Genomic DNA, 23,440 nt, shown 5'->3' on the forward strand with positions numbered 1-23,440 from the left:
AAAGGCCTTGTTTGATAGTCTTTAGGCTGTACTAAAGATGGTAATAACTGTCCTTTTAGGGAAATGAGAAGTAGTTAGTTAAGAAGACAAACACACACGAGGGGAGAGAAAAGAACAAGAAAAAAAGAAAACGCCGCTTCTGTCTCTGGTGTTGACTCCCGTGCAGTGTCAGCGATGGAAAAACACATGGCACAGCATACGGACTTATCAGCCACTCCTTATCAGACCTGGCAAACTTGTATCAGCTTGGGGCTCTTTAGGGCATTGCATTTAGCTGCTTCTTTCTGCTCATACGCTTACAGCAGTGTTGTAAAATATACAGTCTTGGCCAGCTAAAGGCACAGGGAGAACGATAGGAAAGAAGAAATAAGCTAGGGAGGGAAATGGACACCGGGGAGAGGGTGAAGGGAGGGAAGACCGTCTCCAATCCCAGGTGGTGGCTGGAATATATAGCTGAAGCCGATAGAGGTGGCAGTGTCATCCGGTTCCCTCTCTTTGGCCCAGTCTGGTCAGGGCATCTCTGAGGATAAGGATGATGGAGGTCTAGGGATGGCAGTCACGAAGGTGAAGCTCACTCTGGAGCCAATATTTTTCCCAAAGTCTTTCTTTTTAAGAAATCCAAAAGGAAGTGGTGGGCGGAGCAGCCCATCCCCTCATTACTTTGGCCACCAACAGAGCTCATTTCCATAACACCAGTTTTGGGTCATCGATACTTGGTCTCTCAATGTTCTTGTTTACCAGGTGTGATCTTAACACAGTCCTTGAGTTATATCAGAAGGCCTTTTTGTTTGTACTAATTCAGTCATTCAGTCTTCCTTTTGCAACTGTTCCCATCAATATTTATTATTATAAGTTGTTGTGAACCCCTATGAACTTTTACTCACTTTTTACTGTTGAGCTCACAATTAGGGTAAATTTGAAGGCCCAATTATCACAACAGTTGTGTAGTGTCTATTTTTTAGAGCAACTGGAATAAGACAGTTTACAGTGCCCAAGGGTTTGAAAGGTTTTCAAAGTGGGGACTTTACAGATGGAAATAATTTCAATTTGCCAAAGGGCAAATCAAATTCATAAAGGAGATGTAGCTTCTTTTAGCTTAGAAGAAAGAGAATGAAAAAAAAATGTTTCTTGTGAATTATTGTCTGTAAAATGCACCGAGGCAGTTCTGATGAAACAGTCTTGATCAAACTAAGCAGAATGAATTATTATTAAAGTAATGTGATAACCTGAACAAAATATATTGGCAGTAATATCAAAGGCACAAATCTCAATCTTCTGAAAACCCAATGTAACACCCTGGCCATAATAATATGTGACAAATGGCCTTTAAAGTGCGGCATATAAAATGGAATAATAGAGTAGAGAGCTGGAAATGATGAGAAGTTATTTTCTCTACTCATGTGGAGCTCTTCTGAAATTTCACTTTCAAGATTTTTCCATATTAGGGAGTATTGACTAATAGTTAGAGCAAGAGCCTGTCTTGGATTCTTTGGCTTTTGAGCAGAGAAATAAATCGTCTGAAGGAAGAAAGCATGTAAGGTAAGCATGTAAGGTATTCTTTAGAAGGCATCAGAAAGCTTAAAGTCAGAATTTGAAACACGGCATCATTTCTGTCTGTGAGATTGGTGTTATAAAATGTTTTGTTTCTCAGGCCATGCTCCCTTTTGCTCTCTGCTCACCTCTTGTGCCATGCCAGATCCCGTACCTACTTCATGTAATTAAGTCAATGGGAGTTGTATGCATGAAATATCTATGGAATAGGGTCCTTTCCAGGTGCTAGAGACTTTGTTAAACAGAATTTCTGTGCTGATTGTTTTTAGAGATTAAATCCATAGAGCTGCTTCCTAATCCTTCTCTGTTGCCTTTCAAGGTTGCAATAAATTATAAAATGCTGTTTTGTAGCTCAGTTCATGCTCCTCTTTCCCTTCCCTCCCTTAGGGCATTTGTACTCCATGTGAGCTGCAACTCCCAGAAACACTAATGGAATTTCCGCGTGTACATCAATAAGAGAAGATGAAACCTCTTAGAAACACAAGTGCACGCTGGGGCTATTTTTGATTTACTTGGTGGCTAAATCCTCAAATTTGGTTATCTGATTAAATGTGGCCCACATTTTCTGACTACATCTCATTCTTTCACGTACTTCGAAATGAAACATAGTGGCTGCTACTATTATGCAATGGCATTTTTCTGCATTTTTCTTGTTCTGCTTTTGGACTATAGTGCCAAGTTTTTTAATTGTCTGACTCCCCTGGTTTGACATGTTTAGTTTTATCCTGGCTTCAATATAAATTACGATAACTCTGCCACCGCTAGTCTGAGAATCAGAAATGAGACTACATAATAACGTTTATTTCCAATTCAAGTAAAAATTGCAATAATGTCCATCTGGCTACAAATCTAATTGTGATCTTGCAGTCTAGCCTTCCTCTAAAGTTGCCTGCTGTTGAGTACTTGTTGTGACTGGGTCCATTTTGTTTGTTTGTGTGGTGGGCGGGGGGGTTATTCCTGGTCCTCCTGTGTGATCTTGGGCAAGTCACTTAGGGTACATCTACACAGCCCATGGCAGCAAGCCTCCAGCCCTGGGTTGACAAACTCAGATTCATGCTATCGCAGTAAAAGTAGTTGTGTAGATGTTGTTACTTGGGCTGGAGCTCAAGTTCTGAAGCCTATAGATGGGAGTGGGTGTCAGAGCCTTAGCTGGAGCCCAAGCTCCAACCTAAAAAGATCTGTCTACACAGCTATTTTTAGCCTGGTAACATGAGCCTGAGGTAGGCTTGCTGCTGCAGGCTACCACTGACTGTCTAGATCAGCTGTTCTCAAACTGTGGGTCGTGACCCCATTTGAGTGAGGTCGCCAGGGGTGGCATTAGACTTGCTGGGACAGAAATCTGAGCCCCACCACCTGGGGCCAAAGCCCGAGCCCCACTGCCCGGGGCCAAAGCTGAAGCCCACCCTGGGTGGTGAGGCTCTGGTTACAGGCCCCCTGCCTGGGACTGAAGCCCTTGGGCTTTGGCTTTGGTCCCCCTGCCCGAGGTGGTGGGGCTTGGACTGTGGCGGGGCTTGGGTGGGCTCAGGCTTTGGTCCCCACTCCTGGGGTTATGTAGTAATTTTTGTTGTCAGAAGGGGGTCACGATGCAATGAACTTTGAGAACCCCTGGGCTAGATGTGCCTGAGACACTGGCCTCAGTTGCCCATCTGTAATATGAAGATAATAGCACTTCCTTACCTCACAGGAGTGTTATGAGGATAAATGCATTAAAAAATTGTGAGACGCTGAGGTGCTACCTTAATGGAGGCCATATAATTGTCCTAAGATGGATAATGCCCTGATGGGTTGGAAAACATTTCTGCTTGGGCTATAAACATGTCTCTGAGGTTTTGGAGTATGTTTTGCTGCACATGTGTAAGGGAGAGGCCTGTTTTTTAATTTCATTATGGAAAAGCCACAGTGTACAACTGCAGTGCTAGAAACAATGATAACAATGTTTCCACCAAGAGCAAGAGGTCCGGAAAGGCAAGTGGCTAGAGCTGGGTGAAAAATGTTTGGGTTTCTCCCATGGAAATTTTTGACTCAAATAAAGAGTTTTCATCAAAATTCTCCATGGAACATTTTTTTTTAGGCAGAAGTCCTGCTGCAGCAGTTCCTCAGGGAAGGTGTAGTTCACGTACCTCATGTTCTCATTCTCTTGGAGATGGAAGCCAGCCTGTCATGGGAGAGGTCATCCAGCTGGGGAGTGTGGCCCATAGAAGAGAACCAGGACATGAAGCAACCAAACTACAAGGGAAGCACTGCGATAGCATTTGCAAATCAAAATGTTTTCATGTTTGGGCTGAAATATTTCAGGTTTGTGATGAAAAGTGTTAGTTTTCTGCACAAGGCAGACGCTTTTCCTGAAAAAAAAATTGTTTAGTCAGAAACCCAGTTTTCCATCTAAAAAAAGTTTTAATGAAAATACTTTCAACCAGCTCTCAGGTGCCCTTAGATATAAAGTTTTGTTCTACATGCATGTGCATGGTTGGTTTTGGATGCGGTGGTATTTATGTGCAATTTTAGAGGCAATCACTGAAGTAGACACTCTGTTTTCCATCCTCTCGCCATGTGTGTAAAGTGGTCTAGCAGAGGGTCACTCTGTACATTGCCATACAAGGACAAATTGTGTTTTGTCACTAGATCATTGTATGGGATCAAAGTACATGACTCCATCAGAATGGTGGTTACTGTAGCTTGGTGCAAATATATGTTCAAGTATTTGATCTGTTTTCTCTGAGTATCTTTTTAAGCTTTCAAAGATGAGAATACATTTAAAATCAAATCAAACTGTTCTGCTGTAGAACTGTTCAACTGTAGAAGTTGCTACACATCCTACTCCAATGTGGCTGGAAAACTAACCTGTTGCTTTCCTTTCTAGCAAAGGTAACTTGACTTCAAACTACCTGACGGTAGCTGTAATGTCCAGTCAGAGTAGATCTCTGATCAGAGCACTAACAAAAAAACCTTCAAAGTGGGGCTCAATCTCAGACATGCACAGTAAGTATGGGATTTTGTGTGTCTGATGTCAACATAAACCCATTCCCAATACCCTCCAACTTAGTCCTGATGTTCCACTCAGCCTCTTAACCTATCGTGTACCCCATCAGACAGTATAGTTCTTTTCTCCACTCTGTTCTGCAGCCAAATTATGCTAAATTGGACTTGTCTAGTATCTTAATATGCTGGAGTTCAATTTATACCTCTTTTGTTTCTGACCCTTACCTTGCCTATCTTACCTGTTTTACCTCTCTTTTCTCCCTGGCTTTTCAATACAGGCACCAATCTAGCCCCAGACTTGACATATTCATGCACAGCTGGAAGGGAGGAAGGAGAATATAGACACTCCATTCAGAAGAAACTGATTCCACAGATTCGGTCTGGAACACCCTCTGGCAGTTCAGGAGCTTTGCTGGTTGTTGGGTTAACTCGTATTTAGAGGTGCAACTTTTCGTCTTCATTACTCACTCTCTGGAAGCAAGGCCAGGGGCATATCTGAGTGTGACTGAAGCAGAGCTGAGCACTGCACTGAAGGTCAGCATATGGGTTGGCCTTTAGATCAGCTCAAACTGCTTACTCATAGCTAGCAATTCTCTAATGTAAAAGGCCCTTTGGCACATAGATTATGGATCAGCGAATTCACTGTACCTAGTCTGACTCTATAAGCATGATATTTTAGCAGGGAATGTGCTTTATTGGTCAGAGCACTAAATTCCCTGGTTCCTTTCCTGTTCATACCACCTGCTTGTTTTGTGACAGTTTCTCTCTGTAAAAAGTCCATAATGTCTATCTCATGAAGGTTGTTGTGGTAATATCTGTAAAACCACTTTTGAGATCTTCAGAATATCCTAGAAGAGCAGAGGAGGAGTTCAAGCTCTTGGTGAAAAGCAAGGTTTCTGGTAGTATATAGGATGACTTGCTTTTTAGGCGTTTTACTGTCTGAGCTTCCTGACAAGGTGGACAGCTCACCACAGCTCTATCTTGGGGGGGGGGGGGGGGGGCGGAATCCTCCCTTTACATACAGAGTACACGTAAAGGAAAAACTATCTGTTTCTCTCTGCTTCCTGCTATTACTTCTCCTTGATGTCTAATTTCAACCTAAGTCATGTAAGCCTTGTTTTTCTGGCACTTGCAAAGGTATTCAAAGTATCCTGATAAAAACATTATTTCACAGATTAAACTGTCCCTGCTTATTTTTTCTAAATGTGTAGTACAGTCTGATATTAGCTTCAACCAGACATAGCTACCAACTAACCTGTAAAGTTGTTTGCTAGCAAGATTGTTCCTTGATATGGAGTGTCTGAAGGGAATAAACCTGAAAATGTTATGTTCAAAAAGACCCAGGAGACCAGCATAGACCATCCCTAATTCTGCCCCCATATGAAGGGGATGACTTGATATAAAAAGCAAAGCCAAATTGAGTTTGCCACAGCAGATATTGGCACTGAGAGGAATTCAGCTGAATATCTCTCATGTTTGAAGGCGTACGTGTATTTTAGGCTGGAGCCTCTTATCACAAGATGGTGCTTGAACTACTTGAGCAGAGAGAATGTTACAAGCAAGGTGCTGGGTGGAGGTAAGGATAATGAGATGGTCTGTGTTATGAAGTAGATCGTAGAATGAAAACTTTTGGGCCAAATGTGTAGGTAACATCATTGTATTGGCTAGTCAAGGCTGGAGAAGACAGTCAGGCTCTGAAGAACTTTAGCAGGGCCTACAAATGCTGGTGAATGGGCCAGATGATAGCATTTGTCTCCATAAAATCTCATTTGCCGAATAATGAATAATGAAAAAAACAACCTGAACGACTTACACCTTGATAGGTCTTTTCCTTAGGTGATCATAATTAATTTAGAACCTAAATTGACAGCTCAAGAAAAAAAAATACACTCATTATATAATGGTGTTTTAAAAAAAGATTTTATTAAGAAAGCTTTAAAGAATAATTCTAAAAATATGTCATTATATAAATTAATGTCTGGTCTCATGTGAGCAAAATATGCCTTCAGAGTAGGGTAATGAAAATGATTGGAAGCATGGAAAAGCTTTTGTCTGAGGAGAGACTTAAGGGAAGAGGACAGCTTTTGCTTTTAGAAATAAGATCAAAAAGAGGGAATGTGATAAAGTCCTTCCTTTTGGAGTAGTGGGCAGAGTTAAAAAAGCTGAGAGCCATTTGTTTAGCTGGCTCCTGTTTTTCTACTTTCTCTAATGGGTATAGAAGTCCATCACTGGAATCTCAGATGGATCCATCAATGTCAGTAATCACTAGTAAGAGGCTTAAGAACTGTCAGCCTCACTTCCTGAAACTGATTTCTCCCGCTAAAGGCATGACCTATTTAGAAGTTCTTAAGATACCGTAATGATCAAATGTCAGCAAGGGGGAAAGCATAATGACAGCTTTGAAATGTATTATATTATGTAATATGTAATATATTATGTAAAATGTAATATATTATCTTAGCCTGGGATGGAATTGGAGCACACATGATGCTTCCGTATGAAACATAGTGCATTATCATGTGCCAGATATTGTGGTCTTCTGAAAACACAACAGAGACTGTGAATACCTTTTTGTGGTATGAAGTTGATATATTGTTAGATTATTTTCCTTTGAGGTTTCATATTTTCATTTGATACTGTATTTCTTAGGGTACTGGTGATTTTTACTTCAGCTGTAAGCTCATTAAGGCAGGAAAACTCATTTTTGTTTGTAAATGCTATGTAAACTAACGGCATATATATATATTTTTTAATGAAAGGTAATTTTTTAAATGATTCAGTTGCTTTTATTTGGTAAAGTCCTTAGACAGAATGTGAGCTTGTGCAACTTATTGAAAGTTCACTCCATACAAAGATGTAGATTTCAGCTACATCCATTAGGTACAAGGAAAAAGTGAGATGACATTTAAGGCATTGCAGGGAGTCTACAGCTGTTTTGAAATTATACATTATTCTGATGAGCTGTTTGGGTGTTACCAAGTGCAGGTGGTGGATCTTGACAGTGGCAGTTGTAAGTAAACCTTTTAGATGGGGTGCTGTAATCTGCCTTTGCTGCATGTGGTCATTCAAAGAAGGATGCTGTTGCAGATGACCCTCACTGAGCAGCCTGGCAACCACAGCAGAGCACTGTTTCAGATCTGCTTAGCGTTTGGAATCTAGCTTTTTGTGTCTTGAGTAACAGGAACAGATGGGGAAGGTAATATTATCCACCAGAAAGGTCCCATACTGGACAGCCAGAACCTGAGGTACTGTTTCTCAGTGGGCAGGGCCTGAATAAATTTGAGGGCAGGAGCAGATATATTTCTCAGTAGTAGCTTGCTTGTTGCGCACCAGAGAACTGATCTAGTTAGCAGCAAAGTTGTAAATGTTGTACACAATTTAAATGAATACCATTTAAACTCTTCAGAAATGAGTATTGTGAAATTTATTTCTCTATAGTGGGCAGAAACTGAACTGGTGGTACTTGTCATTGCAACCATTTGACTCAGTATTCTCCTAGAAAGCTATCTAGCATGCCTGCTTCCTCTGGATGAAATTCAGGGAGGTGTGCAAAGAAACCCCTCAATGCTAATGATATGATCTAGCTGTCTTACACATTCCTAAAACAACAATCCTGTTTTGTAATTTAATTTTGTGTGTGTAATAATGTCAGCTTTATCATGCTTAATTTTACTGGTGTAGCAGAGCATAATTGTGTAGGCAGAGCTCCTGTGTAATTGTGTAAGCTCCTGAACCCACTTAAAATAATAGCTAGCTTTTTTTCTACTTTTTGAGACAGTCTTATCTCTGACTCCTCTTACTGTCCCTTCCCAAAACTATCTTAAAGAGCACAAATCCTTAAAGAATTTAACCAAGATTCTGGATAACAGGAAAGAGGTCCAGTCCATACATAATGCCCATGAATTTCCCTCTCTATGTGACTTGAACATTTTTCTCCCCATGGAATGACTACTGTGCAGATGACCTTTGTCTCTGAAAAAGCACACCAAACTACTCTAGTTCATTTGATCTCTTTCTTCTCATTTGTCCCCTGTTGTAATAATTGAGCCTACAAATTTACCCCACTTGTGAGCCTAACTGTGGGAAAGTGGATAAAAGTTTATAAAGTGTCACAATAGCCTATAACACATGTTGATGGGGAAAGGTGCAAAAAGGGAACAGATTGAACTAGTCCAAACAAAAAAGGCCCACTGATATAACTGAAGGACTGTGTTAGGACCATGTCTGGTAAGTAAGAGAAGAGTGGGACTGGAAATCAATGAACCAAAACGGGTGTGTTGGAAGTCAGGCCTAACTGGAGGACAAAATAATGAGAGGGCTATTTCACCCATCACTCCCTCCTGAGGTCCTCAAAAAGAGACTTGGGGGAAAAGCTCACTCTTTCAATGGTGACTGACTGAAAAGGGGAAGAGAGTGAGCTGTGTCATGGTAGCTGTCAGCCCCACCTTCTCCAGGGACCACAGGTTCTACTGTAACGCTGTTGGGCCTTCATTGTCCTGATCCTCAGAGATGTCTTGATTAGTCTGGGCCATGAGAGAGACCCGGATGACATCACCATCTCCACCGGCTCTGGCTAAATCCCAAACGCTACCTGGGACATGAGACTTTGTTGTTCTCCCCACACACCCCATCTGTCTTTTTTTCTTCCCTCCTTTATTGTGTCTCTTTCCTATCCCTCTCCTTTTTCCTTCTGTTTAAGAAAAGTCTGGCTTAGCCAGCTAAGACTATATATTTTGCAGCACTGCTGTGAACCTGTGACCAGAAAGGCAGCTACTTTCAATGCCCTCAACAGCCCGATGCTGGTTCAAGTGTGCCACGTTTCAGAATGCTGGATAAGGCTGTGTGCTGTGTCTGTGTGTCTCCAGAAGTGAGGTTGCAAGTGAAAATCAACACCAGGGACAGAAACTGCATTTTCTGTCTTTGTTGTTCTTTTCTCTCCCCTCTAGTGTCTGTTTGTCTTCTCTTGTCTTATAGGAAATGGAATCAGACTTTAACAATAACAGCTCCAACCCATCTCAACTATCTCCTTCTATTCTCCCCAAAGACAGTATTACCATTACATATGATATATAATATATTTATAATGGTAATACCATCTAAAAGACTGTCAAACCAGGGGAAAGGGTATCCTTCTAAAAATTTACTCCAGTGAAAGGGAATGAGGGATGTTAAAACGAAAGCATTGCTTAACACTTTACATTTCAAAGGCTTTCACTGTTTTTTCTTCTTTTCCTGTATCTTTAATAAAAAGTTTAAAAGGATTTATAACATAGGTGCTGGAACTAAGGGTGCTGCCCTTGAAGTGGTTTCCATCACATACAGGGTTTACAGTTTGGTTCCATGGCTCTGAACACCTCACAGGAGAAATTGGTCCAGCACCTCTGATTTATAATGTGTTTGCCATGATACTAAGCAGCTTGAGGTCTTTGAATGCCAATCCTTGTTTATAACTGTTTCGTGTTGGACGGTGAGAAGGTCATATCAGCACCTTTGACTCTTTGGGCCCATATATTCCACCTAAATTAATATAACAACCCTCACTTGTGGATGCACCAGCAGCAATGAGCAATGACCTAGCTGGGCCCTTGGGTCAACAGTGGGCTCTAAATCTCTTTAGATACAGCTATGATGCACCTCACTGAGGGATACTCTTTTACAGCTTACTCTATGGAGTGACCAAGGAATCGGGAATCAAAAGACAAAGTCTCCAAATATCTGTTTATTAGCAATAGCATCCCTCTAACTTCTCTTCAGTAGTACAAGCTATTTTATTTCCAAGGCATGCTATTAAAGAACAGACTTTATTATGCATGTCATGTTTTAAGGGACAGCTAGCCCTTGACAAGATGCATTTTGTGTTTTAGAAAACAGTAAGGTGTCATAAATGGGCTTTTACACAAACCAGATGACAACCTCTCTAAGTAAGACCATGCCATCCATGTTGACACTATCTGGGTCTAGAGAAGATAAATGGCATTGCATTCTTCTCCAATATGTAATGTTATTAAAAATAGGTTAGTCACAAGTGCACTTTATCAAAGTTCCTCCTTTTCCAAACCTAACCATCTGTTAAAGAAATAGTGAGCAGTATTAACCTTTCTAAATGTAGCTGTGCAGGGGCTAATGCCCTTGTTTGTCATTGTTACCAATCATAATCAAGTTGTCTATTCCAGTGGGTAGTAAAAAAACGAGAGAGAAGCCCAACAAGGCAAGAATAACAAATGAGCAGTGACCAACCATGTCAGCATTTGCAAGGAAAACAGATTGATCATGCTGGACCCAGTGCTACCTACGCCACTTTCAAGTGACACAAACCATGAAATGGCATTGGCATCAGCTGCTGAAACAGCCGTTTGTCTGTCCTCCTCTTGAACACGGGTGTAAGGAGGATGAATATGTGCAGTACAGAAGATGAAAAAATAATACGGTGGCTATAAAAGGTGTTTTTTAACATAAGAAGCTGTTAGTGTTTAATTCCAGGTTTGGAAATATAGTTACTAACAGAGTATGAAAGGAGACGTGAGGAAAGAGCATGTGTGTATTACACCCGCAGCCATGAGTGATGTGAAATGCTACAGCATTCCCAGTCTTCAGTAGCAGATTAAGAGCATCCCCATAAACGTTAATCTGGGCCATGCATGCAATCTATCATGTTTTGCATTGCACTATCAGGAACATCCAATCAAGTTTTACAGGGTCATTCATTCATTATTCACCTAAATAGTCTAAATCCAGACAATCAAATCTGTTTGTTCTAAGCCAGATATAAAACAATAAATTACGAAGTGCAGGGCTTTCGAACAAATCTTTTGAGGCCTGAGCACGAGATAGCTAGAGTATGGGATTGATCTGGAGGGCAAAAAACTGTAGTAAACTGTTGTCAAGTGTTCTAGGTACAAGAATGGGAGCAGGAACAGATAAGTTCTTTCAGCTCTGCCACTGACTTCTTTTGTGGTCTTAGACAAGTTTCTTATCCCCCCCTCGTGTGGTGTGGATTATTATGTATCAGTGTTTTCATGCTGAAAAGTGCTAACTAGTTCTGGAGCAGTGGCTTGAGAGAGGGAGTGAAATGAAACTGGTTCAATGGAAATGTGAAAAACACATCTGCCCCAGCAGCTTGGACTTTAGGGGACGTGGTGCACGTAGCTAGCTTTGTGTTCAAATGCATGTTGCTTGTATGAATGCAACCAAATTGAACAGCATATTGAAACTTTTGCCTTTATCTCCCTAACTCCTTTAACCCAACTGGACATAGTTTCTAGTTAAGGAATATTGCTTCTGTATCACTTGGTATTGGTAACCTCCCCTGTATGGGTTGATGTCATGTCCCCTCCCGTCCTGGAACACTCAGCATATCCTGTCTTTAAAGCATCCACCCTCTCAAAGCATAGCACATCAACATCTCCTCTATTAGTTTATCTATTCTGTGAGCCTCTCTCTTCTCATGTGTTCCCCTTGTCTTTGTAACCTGTCCTTGTCCATTCCATCAGGACAGCAGCTTTAAAAGAAGCAGATTCAATTTGTAAGTCATTATTCCAGTCTGATTATAGACAAAAATAATTGCCTCAGTGTAAATCTAGGAATATAACATTGGATGTTTGTCTAAGTTTTTTAACTCTTGGAATTCCGTTTTCCAACTAACACACTTCAGAGCCCTATTATTACTACTTGTCTTGTAGTCAACCAACATTATCTGCAACTTTCACATTCCACTAGTATATACATTCAACTTATACTGGAACCCGAAGATAACTTAGTATGCTGGTGAACCTAATAAACCTGGATATCTCAATATTTGGCAGGGATTTTTGGTTCATTTAGTTATTTATGGGCTGAAAGAAAGTGAGATCTCGACTTGTTAGGCTATTTTCACTGCCCAGGAATTGAGTTTACCACAAGAAGGCCTGATCCTGGACTATTTCTTGAAGCGCAAGACTCAACATCCACCCTTAATTTCTACACTACCAAGGATGATGGCTGTTTTAAGTACTATCTGCTGTTTAACTTTTTAGATAGGAACATTATATGCTCCACCATCTTCATTCTCTAGCCATTGCATACAATTGGGAATTGCAAGGTCCTTGGGCTTGGTTTTAATGCTCTGGGGCCATCAAAGTAAGAGGAAGGATTGTTTTGTGCTTAAGGTACTGGAGATCTCAGAAGACCTGGGATCAGTTCCTAGCTTTGTTATTTGTGGACAGTGTATATTTGTTCCATAGTCACTGGAAGCACAAAGAACCTAAAGCACCTTCTGATCACTTATCTTTTGTATAAGAAAGGTGGGCAATTCATTTCCCAAAGTAATGACATCTGAATTTTCTTATTTCTCTTTTTAGCCAACTGCAATTTGGTTCTCAGAAAAAGTAGCACTTGCCATTGTTAAAATACAGGCAGTTTGGCAAGGATAGGAGTTATTCCATGAAGTCATCTAGCAAGAATGGAGTGGATAGGGAAGCAACTCAATAGCATGCCACTCCCCCTCAGTCTCCAGAATCATACCCTCACATGTACACTGCTGCCTCTTCCAGGACCCAGTAGACAAATATAGAAACAAAGGAAAACTACTGATGCCTTTAAATTGTTATCACCACCAGTGACCTTGAGGAAGGTGTATAAAAAGTCTGCATCAAGCAGAATCCTCATACTTTTCTTCTTTGCTTTACAGGGTAGGTACCTATCTCTTTTACTGCTAAGTGTACTTACTTATAGTCAGCTATGCTCTACAGTTGTATCATTGGATTTTATGCTGCTACCAGCTTAAGGTTTTAGTAGTGATGTCAATAAATACACAGCACTCTATTAATAACCCTGGGATACTGTCTTAATGGTAAGGTAGCAAACATGTCTTGCTCTTGAAATGTTCTCTATCTAATGTTTGCTTATTCATTTAGCCAACTGGAAGAGCCAAAATTGCAGGTTCCTTGTTATTATGCAGCTGGTGGATGGATCAGCTATTATATGCAAGTCACATTTTCCATGTTCCCAGGAAGATTATGAATTATGTTGTTCAAACTTTCAAGCAGCTCAGCTACCCAAGGAATTCTTAAGACTGACCTGAGCTGCAATCCTTTGAGAATCATTGGGTACCATTTCGGACGTATATTCTGATTGCCTTCGTTGCTCCTGCAAATCAGTCTTCACTGGCTGTGTAGTCTAGTGGCTAAAGCAAAGGCAGGGTTGGTAAACTAATGCTCTTGCTTTCTAATCTCGGCTCTGCTACTGATTTATTGATGATATTGGATGATTTAACTTCTTTGTATATCAGTTACTCCATTTAGAAAATGGATATAACTGAATTCCAAGGGGTTTGGGGGGCTTAGCTAATGCTTATATAGTGCTTTGAGTCCCTCAGATGAAAGGTACAAGTGTGAAGTAGTAGTAGTATTTTATTACTGATTAGGATGGACCGAGATTTAGGCTTCCCAGATTTCAGAGTATTTGTTTCAAGCTAACGTTTGCTGGTTATGGTAACTTAAAAAATACTTTTGTACATGCAATGGGCTGAACGATAACCTCAATTTCTTGTCTTATAATGATTTTTTCATGTAGACTCCTAAAAGATGTTGCCTTCTATATACATACAAGGGCCCAAATTTGCAAGCCCTCCATTCACAGAACTCCATTTAAAGTATAGTAAATGGGATCTTCGCACACAGATGTCTTGCAGGATCATGTGTTACACTAATAAAAATAGGTTTCAGAGTAGCAGCCGTGTTAGTCTGTATTCGCAAAAAGAAAAGGAGTACTTGTGGCACCTTAGAGACTAACCAATTTATTTGAGCATCAGCTTTCATGCATCCGATGAAGTGAGCTGTAGCTCACAAAAGCTTATGCTCAAATAAATTGGTTAGTCTCTAAGGTGCCACAAGTACTCCTTTTCTTTTTACTAATAAAAATGATACCAACAGGATCTTGAAAGAGGGACAAGGCAAATTGTCACGTTTATTGTAAATACAACAAAATATTCCTATATGCAATTTCTATATAGATCCATTCACACACACAGACATTCACACACAGGTTCTACATAAAGGTTGTTATAGTTACCAGCCTAGATGTTGCTCGTGCCAAGTCACTGGCCAGGTGGCCTGGACACGAGAGTGGAGCCGAGTCGTTGTCAGATGCGCATCCGATGCTCTTTGAGTAGAACCAGACTCAAAGAACACAGTCCCTGGACCCAATTTTTATAGGTCTCTGGTTCAGTACAAGTCTATGGAAGTTGCTTCATCATGCTGAATTTACAATTGAGATGACCATCAATCAGCTCAATCAGCAGGTGGTACATCCATGACGGCTCCATGATGGCTAGGTGTTATCTTCTTGTTCTTCCTTGATGTGTTTTGGGTGGATTCCGGTTTGCCCTCCGGGGGTCATCCGGTTATCTCCACTTTGCATATTCTTCAGCCCATCGATATCAAGGTTGAAATTCTTAGGATTAGGCTGGCACCATTTACTAACCAATTATTTCCCTGCTTCAGGCTCTCAATTCCATGCACTCATCATTCATTCTTTTACTTAACAACACAATCTATGACTCTTGATTCATTTAACAAGTTTTATCCCACTATCTATTTTTCCCTGTTTGGATACCAAGATTTACATAGGCATGACAAGGGGCCCCCGCGGGGGAAGAGCATCTGGGTGTTGTTTTAAAGAACAGCATTGTTTCCTCAAAGTTCTTATCACTTTCCAGCACAGACTCTTTGTCCTGTACCGGCCTGAAATAATTAGCACTTTGGCTTTGCATTTGTTACAGAGTGAAATTCAACCTCATGGAACTGATGTTCATACCTTTTTACAATACCTATATACTCTTTTGTCTATCTTTATTTCTACTACTACATAATTATAATTCTATTATACTTATATAACTTTGAGGGCAACCCAACACATGCCCCCTAATTTTAGCAGTGCTGCTTTGTAATAGTGTAAAATGCCTAAGTTATGTGCTTGCCCCGTATTTACTAAGAGTTGGCAGGGTGTAGCTCAATAGTGCACGGAAGAGCTAAGAAAGAAGCCTGGTAACAAAAAAAATATATAATGTGAATTTGGTATAGAAATAGCTTATTTTTAGATTTTAGACTTATAGAATCATATACTGGGCTAATATAGAAATGGCCACGCTTCTATTCACACATTTAACATGGAATGACACACACATACTCTTGTCACAATTCTGTTTCATGAGTCTCTTGGGGTATGTCTACACAGCAACTAAACACCTGTGGCTGACCTGTATCCGTTGACTCAGCCTCACAGGGCTTGGGCTGCTGGTTTGAAAATTATTGTGTAGGCTTTGGGGCTCAGGCTGGGGGATCCTCCCTGGGTTCCAGAGTCCAGGCTCCAGCCTGAACCACAAAGCCTACACAACAATTTTGAGCCCCAGGAGCCCAAGTCAGCTGACAGGGACCGGCCACTGGTGTTTAATTACAGTGTAGACATACCCATGGTGCCATGAGAGGTCTTTTCCTGCCACCATGATGCACCCCTCCCTGGTGAGGAGAGGTCCTAGCAATTCAGATGGTGTTATGAGAATGCTGAAGTTAAATCACTGCAGGACTTTTCAGTCAGCTCAGAGTGACACTGAAGTAATGGTCAGCAGTCAAGTCTACGTGGGCTCAGATTCTTTACAAGAGCCTAGGCTAGTTTCAGAAGAAAGAGATGGATTACTGTATGCCAGCTAGAACTGAGAGCTCTGGAGACACAGCTGCCTCGTTTGTATTGCTTTGCGTGTTTAAAAATGATTGGTTATTTTGGTGTTTAAGGCACGTATCCAGAGACTGGTTCTTGCTTGGAGGAGACATTTTGGCTTCATAAGAATCCTGTAAAATAAATAAGCAAAAATTAAAAAAACCCTGAAACTGCAAAGATAGTCTTGCTTAACTTATGCCTCCAGCAAATTTTTCTTTAGCTTCTGGCCCTGGCACAATCAATAAAACTTCTGAAGCGAATATCTGTTGCGAGAATCAACTGTAAGGCATAAAAAAAGTGTATAATTCTGGCATCTTGAGTAAAAGAAAATAGAGAGAAAAAAATCTGTTAAATGTGACTGAAAACTTTTCGGGAATAGACTGTCTTATTGTCTGTCTGTACAGCATGCTGCACAATAGATCCCCAATCTTAGAAGGGCCTAGGCATGCTATTGTAATAGAGATAGAGATATAATCTTTATGAAAAGGTAAACCATACATATATAGGAACAAACTAACCCCTGGTGCAACTCCGTTGACTTCAGAGATGCATTTGGCCCACTATTTCTAAAACATTTTGAACTGTTGTTTGAATGTGTTAATGCTGTTTAAAGGGTGACACTTGTGTGCTCTAACATGGAACATTTAACAGGTTTCCATTATATCAGTGCTGCTGACTTGAGGGGACTAACATTATCTCAGCAATAAAAATGGCAGAGATATCCTGGGCTATCCAATTAACTTCTAAGCGTCTTGCATTATTTTTACACATTTGTGTTTTCCGTTAGTCTCTTTCACACTAACCTACCTCACATGCTGTCTTTTTTTCAGTGTTAGGGTCATTTCAATCCCCAATGACTTTTCCTTGACTTCCTTAATACTTCTAATATAGTCTGCAAAAGAACTCTCACGGACAGTCTAACCTTATAGTTCTTGCTCAGTTAAAACTCCTCTTCAGCCCGGTTAGAACTCTGTCTGAGCACGGACTACAGGATTTATCTTCAGACTTATAATGACAAACAAATATTTAGAGAAGCAAAATGGATAAGACACACGTGTTTGTTTGGCTCCCCACATTGCACATTTTTTGGCAGAGGGCACTGGAGAAAACAAAAGTACAAAAAAAACCAAGCTTGACCACTAGGCTGAATCAGAAAGACCATAAAGCCATTGCCTTAAAATGTGCTTGAACAATAAAATACTGAATCCCATTTAATCTGCATGTCAAGAAAATTCATTTTCATGGAACCATACTTGGAACATCTGGCAGTTAAGCAATCCTAGGAAGATGGAATGGAATCAAAACAGCTCAGCAAACTCCCACAGACTTCAACAGGAGAAGAATTTGGCAACATAGTGTGGTTTTGAAAATCTTCCCCTTCCCCAACTTGATTGTGAATGACTCAAGCAGGGCTGAAGTGCATCAGTTTTCACATGCAGGAGCTCACATAAAGTCCATTTGTCTTCTAAACTTTGGTTTAAAATGATAGTTTACCATTTGTGCCAGGAAAAAAAGGCTAGACCAAATTCTCCCATGGAAAAAATTGTGATCCACAACTATGGCTACTACTCCATTGACTTCCAAGAGCTTGCAAGGGAAGAGGTTAACTAAGGACACAATGTGGCCCACAATCTTTGGTTGACTTATCAAATTTGCATTTGAAATTTGAAGCCACCCTTATTACAGGAACCCTTGACAGCTTTAATCCCTGTCATTTTGTTCTGTATGTTTTGGATCGTAACTCAGATTTGTTGCAAAATGGAAGTATTTTCTATTTTGTAGACTAGATCCTTTTCTTCTCTCTTTGGGCTGCACTGTCTAGAGAACTCGCCAAGATGATGGACATATCGGAATTCGGGGAGGCTGCACCTTTCCTCAGGAAGAGCGATAAGGAGATAATGGTATTACAAACAGTGGCATTTGATGGTAAGACAGAATATGTTTTCCTGTGCTCTTGGCCTGTTAACCTGAAATAGTTGGTGAACTGAATACTTAATTGGATTTACAAATTAGGAACATTGCAACTGTAAGTTCTTCAGGAGAGGGACTTTTTCATATTTGTCTGTTTAAAAAGTGTAGCACACTGATACTACTATAATAAAAACATTAATTTCCCTGGTCTGACTAATGCATCTGTATTTACGCTACCTGTACATTGTATCTCTATTGTCTACATACCCACCTGAAATCTAGTCTGTATACACAGACTTAAATTTTTAATAACAGTGTATGATTTGAATGTAGTCTGCAGGCCTCACTTTATAAGATTTGTTTCCCATAACTTACTTTTCTTGCACCCCATTCATAGAGGATCTTGAGGTAGAGTAATGAGTCAGAGTATAAATACATAGATAAGGGGGAGGGATTTATAGTGTATATCAATAAATTGTTTGTACTATTCCATAGTAAAGAGTAATAGTTTCTAGGCATCTTGGAGCTAGTCAAGTTACTCCTAGCTCCAGAAAGGAGATGCGTGTAGCTGGATACACATTGTTACTACTATTAATGATTTACATGGCAAACAGTAGTAGACAGGCAGTGATTATGCCACATGGCTGTGAAGCAAGAAACATGGGATCTATTCTTGGTTCTGATAGCGGTTTGCTGTATGACTTTGGAGAAGATACTTAACATCTGTGCCACAGTTTCCCCATCTGTAAGTTGGGGGCACAGAAAGGAGCCTACCTTTCTCCAAGGGTGTTGAGACTTAATTAATGTTTGTGAAATGTTTTGCCTACCCTGAGGAAAGGATCTATAGAAGGGAAAAGTTGAATTTGAAAATGGGAAACATAGAAGTAATATTAAGGGACCTTATACCCCACAACTACACATGCAGCTCCCATGGCTATTGATGGACGTAAAGCACTTGGTTTGACAGTGTGATATGGCCTAACGGGTTTCAGCATGCTTGCGGTATGGAAGTAATCTTAGCAATTATTAATCAATAGCCGTACAAGATGGTGAATCATTACCTGTTTGATTCTATAGGGAAGAGGAGGTGTTGGGTTCCTGATGAAAAGAAAGCTTATATTGAAGGTGATATTAAAGAGAGCAGCGGTGGCAAAGTCACTGTTGAGACTGTGGCTGGAAAGGTATGGAACATTTTTCCATTTGTCTATCAATGCACGATGATTGGTGTAAACAGAATCAAACCAATTAATAACCACAGGCCATGTGTGTGGTTTTTTTATTTTATTTTATTATTTTGGTTTGGGTTTTTTGGTACATTTTTCCACTTTTCTGGCATTGAAGAACAAAGTATGCAACTGACCAATCTTATCCCAGAGGAAAAAAATTAAACTGCATTGTACTTCATGATTTCCAAGATCATACAGCTTCATAGTTTACCACCTCTGTCTGTCTTTCCCTGTTTTTCTGCCTCGTGCTCATCTGACATTGGTTACCCATAACAATAAACAACATCATGTATGTAGTACAGGTTGATCTGAAGAGTTTCCTCATGCTGGGAAAATTTCTTCTGCAGTCCGAAAGAATCAGAAATGTGTGTGATCTGAGAGAGTCACTTGAAATTTCAGTAAAAGAGCCTGCCAGGCAAGTGGTGTGGTATAATGTGCAGGGTGTGCTGTATTGGGACTGAGGAGACCTGTGTCTTATTCCTGTCTCTGCCACTGACTTCCTCTGTGACCTTTGGTCAAGCTGCATCCCCCCCTTTGTTCTCCCTCTGACCCTGTGTAGTTTTCCCTGCCTGTCCTGTGTAATTAGATCGGGTCATGGACTGTTGGTCCCCCTGTGTTTGGGCAATGGGGCTGCAATCTCAGTTCAGGCCTCTGGGTGGTATCAGAATATAAATAAATAAAAAAACAGGAATGCTTATTTTCTATGGTTAAAAAATACGATAGTCAATTCATCCCCAAGTGGACTCTTCAATACATATGAGCATCTCTTTAAAGGTGTGTTGTCAGCTCACTTGTTGCTTTTTTAACGTCACACTGTAGGCAGTGTGAAAGACAAGGTGACAGTAGTTGCCAGCAATGTTGTACTCATCTGTCTCTGCAGACCATCACTGTAAAAGAAGATGATGTTCAGCCGATGAACCCCCCGAAGTTTGACATGATTGAGGACATGGCTATGTTGACCCACCTTAATGAGGCATCTGTGTTGCACAATTTGAACAGGCGTTATAGCCACTGGATGATTTATGTAAGGGTCGTTGGTTCAACGTATGTGTTCAGAAATGTATTCCGCAAATGCCACGATGCTAACAATTTTGCCTGTACTTCATATTCTACTTCCAACATTGATTGACCCTAAAATGGGGGTTAATTCACACATTTTCAGGAAGGAAATGTGTTGGGGGAGGTGGCTATTTTGTGTCTGAACACTAAGCTAAAGACAAAAGCAAATAAACAAAGGCAGTGGTTTTCGTCTCAAGGAGTGGGGTGGGGCAGCAGAATGGACAACAGGATATTTTTCTGCTCATCCAAACACTGGAGAACTGGTTCATTTTATACTGCTCCCAGTACTAATCAAGGGCCCTCCGTAGACATTCCTAGTTTTAGGCATCAGTGGCTCAAGCTTAAAATGTGCGTAACTTTTTTTTGGTTTTGGGGACATGGGGGGAGCGGCACATGAGGGTGAGGGAAGTTGGCTTTCTATTCTCCTGTTTGCAGCCTCACTGTCTGTCTATCTTGTTTGGCTCTAAACCCTTCCCTGGTACTGTAGCTCCCCAAAAAGAAAGATCAATTTCTATCAACTGCAAGGACAAGCTTCAACAGCAACTAACTTAAAAGGGACAAATTTTCTCCTCAGCTTGATATATGCAATTCTCACTGAAATCATTGGAAGCTGTATGTACATATTTCAAAGCAGAATTCATCTCTGTCCTTTAGCTTCTCATATGTTAACCAGGGATCATACTTATTATCTTCCTTTTGTAAAGCCCTTTAATATCAATGGATAAAGGACAGTGACTTTGAGTGAGACTTGGGCTCCTCTGGGTATATCTACATTACAATTAGACACCTGTGGCTGGCCCTTGCCGGCTAGCTCAGGCTTGGGCTATAGGGCTGTTTAATTGTAGTGTAGACATTCCAGCTCAGGTTGCAGCCTGAAGTCTGGGACCCTCCTACCTCACAGGGTCGTACAGCCTGGGCTCCAGTCTGAGCCCAGACATCTATACTTCAATTAACCAGCCCCATGGTCCGAGTCCTGTGAGCCCAAGTCAGTTGGCATGGGCCAGCCGTGGGTTTTTAATTGCAGTGTACATATACCCTGTGAAAATTTTTGAAAATGGGACTTAGTCACCTAGGCCTTTTAATGCGGAGTGTAGCAGCGCCTAAATACCTTTAAAAATCTGGGCCAAAAGGCACTATGTAAGAGCTAATGGATGACTGATATTAAAACTGAGAAATGATAAATTTGTCTTAAATCACACTCTCTATAAAGGCCATTTACTCCCCATCTTGGGTTCTTTTTTAGACCTATTCAGGTTTATTCTGTGTGACTATAAACCCCTACAAATGGCTTCCAGTCTACAACCCGGAGGTGGTTAGTGCATACAAAGGCAAGAGGCGGTCAGAGGCTCCTCCTCACATCTTCTCCATTGCAGATAACGCATACAATGACATGCTGCGCAGTAAGTACCATCGTTTGCTTTTCAAACCTGAATTTACTTTATTTTGCCTACGGGATTGATGCTGACCTTTTTTTTTTTAAACTGGATCGAATTTTAACCGTGAAACCTACTAGCACTGAGTATCCCAGTACTCTACAAAAGGGTCTAGACTTGAGAACATAGAGATACAGAGCCCCAGTGACTTCTTCAAGTCTTCTAATAAGAAGAATAAGCTTATCCAATCAAGGGATAGAAAACAAATAGGTTCCAGGGTAATAAAATTGGCTTAAACTAGTTTGATCTCCTCCTATACTCTCTGTGGTTCCAGTCCCTAATCGTGAACATTCCAAAAGCATGTCCTGTGAGGAGTGTGTGAAGAGCTATCTCTGTGTGACTCTTGGAGCTTTCAGAGGAACAGCCGTGTTAGTCTGTATTCGCAAAAAGAAAAGGAGTACTTGTGGCACCTTAGAGACTAACCAATTTATTTGAGCATGAGCTTTCGTGAGCTACAGCTCACTTCATCAGATCTGATGAAGTGAGCTGTAGCTCACGAAAGCTCATGCTCAAATAAATTGGTTAGTCTCTAAGGTGCCACAAGTACTCCTTTTCTTCTTGGAGCTTTGAAAATCTACAACTGCTGAAAAGATGAGGACCAAAAAAAAAAAAAGCCATGAGGGCCTAAGGAAAAATACAAGGCACGTAACTTTCAATTAAGTAGGGAATAAACCTCTTCAATCTTGCAACTTCCAAATTCTCAGTAAAAAAGTGTCCTATCCTCGAGTTTAAGAATCCCCATGTGGAAAGAAATCAGTTACTCCAATGAGGGATAGAGGAGGAGGAAAAATAGGAGTTAAAATGGAAATTAACTCTAGATTCATGAGCACCTTCATATAGGGTGGCCAGGCGTCTGGTTTTTGACCAGAACGCCGGGTCAGAAAGGGACCCTGGCCAATGGGAACTGCGGGGGAAGTGCCTGCAGGTGAGGGCAGGGCGCAGAGCCCCCTGGTCCCTCCTCCTAGGAACTGGACATGCCAGCTGCTTCTGGGAGCCATCTAAGGTAAGTGCCACCCAACTGGAACCTGCACCCTGAACCCCTCATTTCTGGCCCCACCCCAGAGCCTGCACCCCCAGCCAGAGTCCTCATCCCCTGCTGCATCCCAACCCGCTGCCCCAGCCCACAGAAAGTGAGTGAGGATGGGGGAGAGCAAGCAGCGGAGGGAGGCAGGGATGGAGTGAGCAGGGGCAGGGCCTTGGGAAAGGGGTGGGGCTGGGAGTGGGGCAAGGGTGTTTGGTTTTGTGTGATTAGAAAGCTGGCAACCCTACCTTCATAATATGTTATGTGAAAATAAGTATCTGATTTTTTTGTTTTGATGCAACCTGTCTGAAATCCTTGGCTCAGAACTCGGAGCTGTCTGTCTTTTCATTACTTCCTGAAGGCCTTACTATTTCTGTAGTTGGGGAAATGCTGGTTCACTTTCAAAGCGTAGTTGGTTGCAGAGGATTTTAACAAATTGAGGGGAAACCAAACCAGAGCTAAAAATGAGGGAGAGCCACAAATCAATGGCTGTTACTACACAGGTGCTTACAATTAAGTGTGGCGAGCACATTTAATTGTAAGCATCAACCACAATCACAATTTTGCTT

At 41.0% G+C, this 23,440-nt stretch overlaps 1 protein-coding gene across 1 annotated transcript in view; it reads left to right on the plus strand.

Annotated features, from left to right (window-relative positions):
* Positions 1-13,065: 13,065 nt before the first annotated feature.
* Positions 13,066-23,440, plus strand: part of MYH15 (myosin heavy chain 15) — a 69,575-nt gene continuing 59,200 nt past the window's right edge. The window contains exons 1-5 of the mRNA XM_048870696.2: positions 13,066-13,196; positions 18,004-18,147; positions 19,210-19,313; positions 20,239-20,382; positions 21,661-21,817. Of these exons, the coding sequence (XP_048726653.2) occupies positions 18,057-18,147; positions 19,210-19,313; positions 20,239-20,382; positions 21,661-21,817 (496 nt within the window). The 5' untranslated portion in view covers positions 13,066-13,196; positions 18,004-18,056. The remainder of the gene's footprint in view (positions 13,197-18,003; positions 18,148-19,209; positions 19,314-20,238; positions 20,383-21,660; positions 21,818-23,440) is intronic.

Source organism: Caretta caretta, chromosome 1 (genome assembly GCF_965140235.1).
Source record: "Caretta caretta isolate rCarCar2 chromosome 1, rCarCar1.hap1, whole genome shotgun sequence".
NCBI classification, from domain to species: Eukaryota; Metazoa; Chordata; order Testudines; family Cheloniidae; genus Caretta; species Caretta caretta.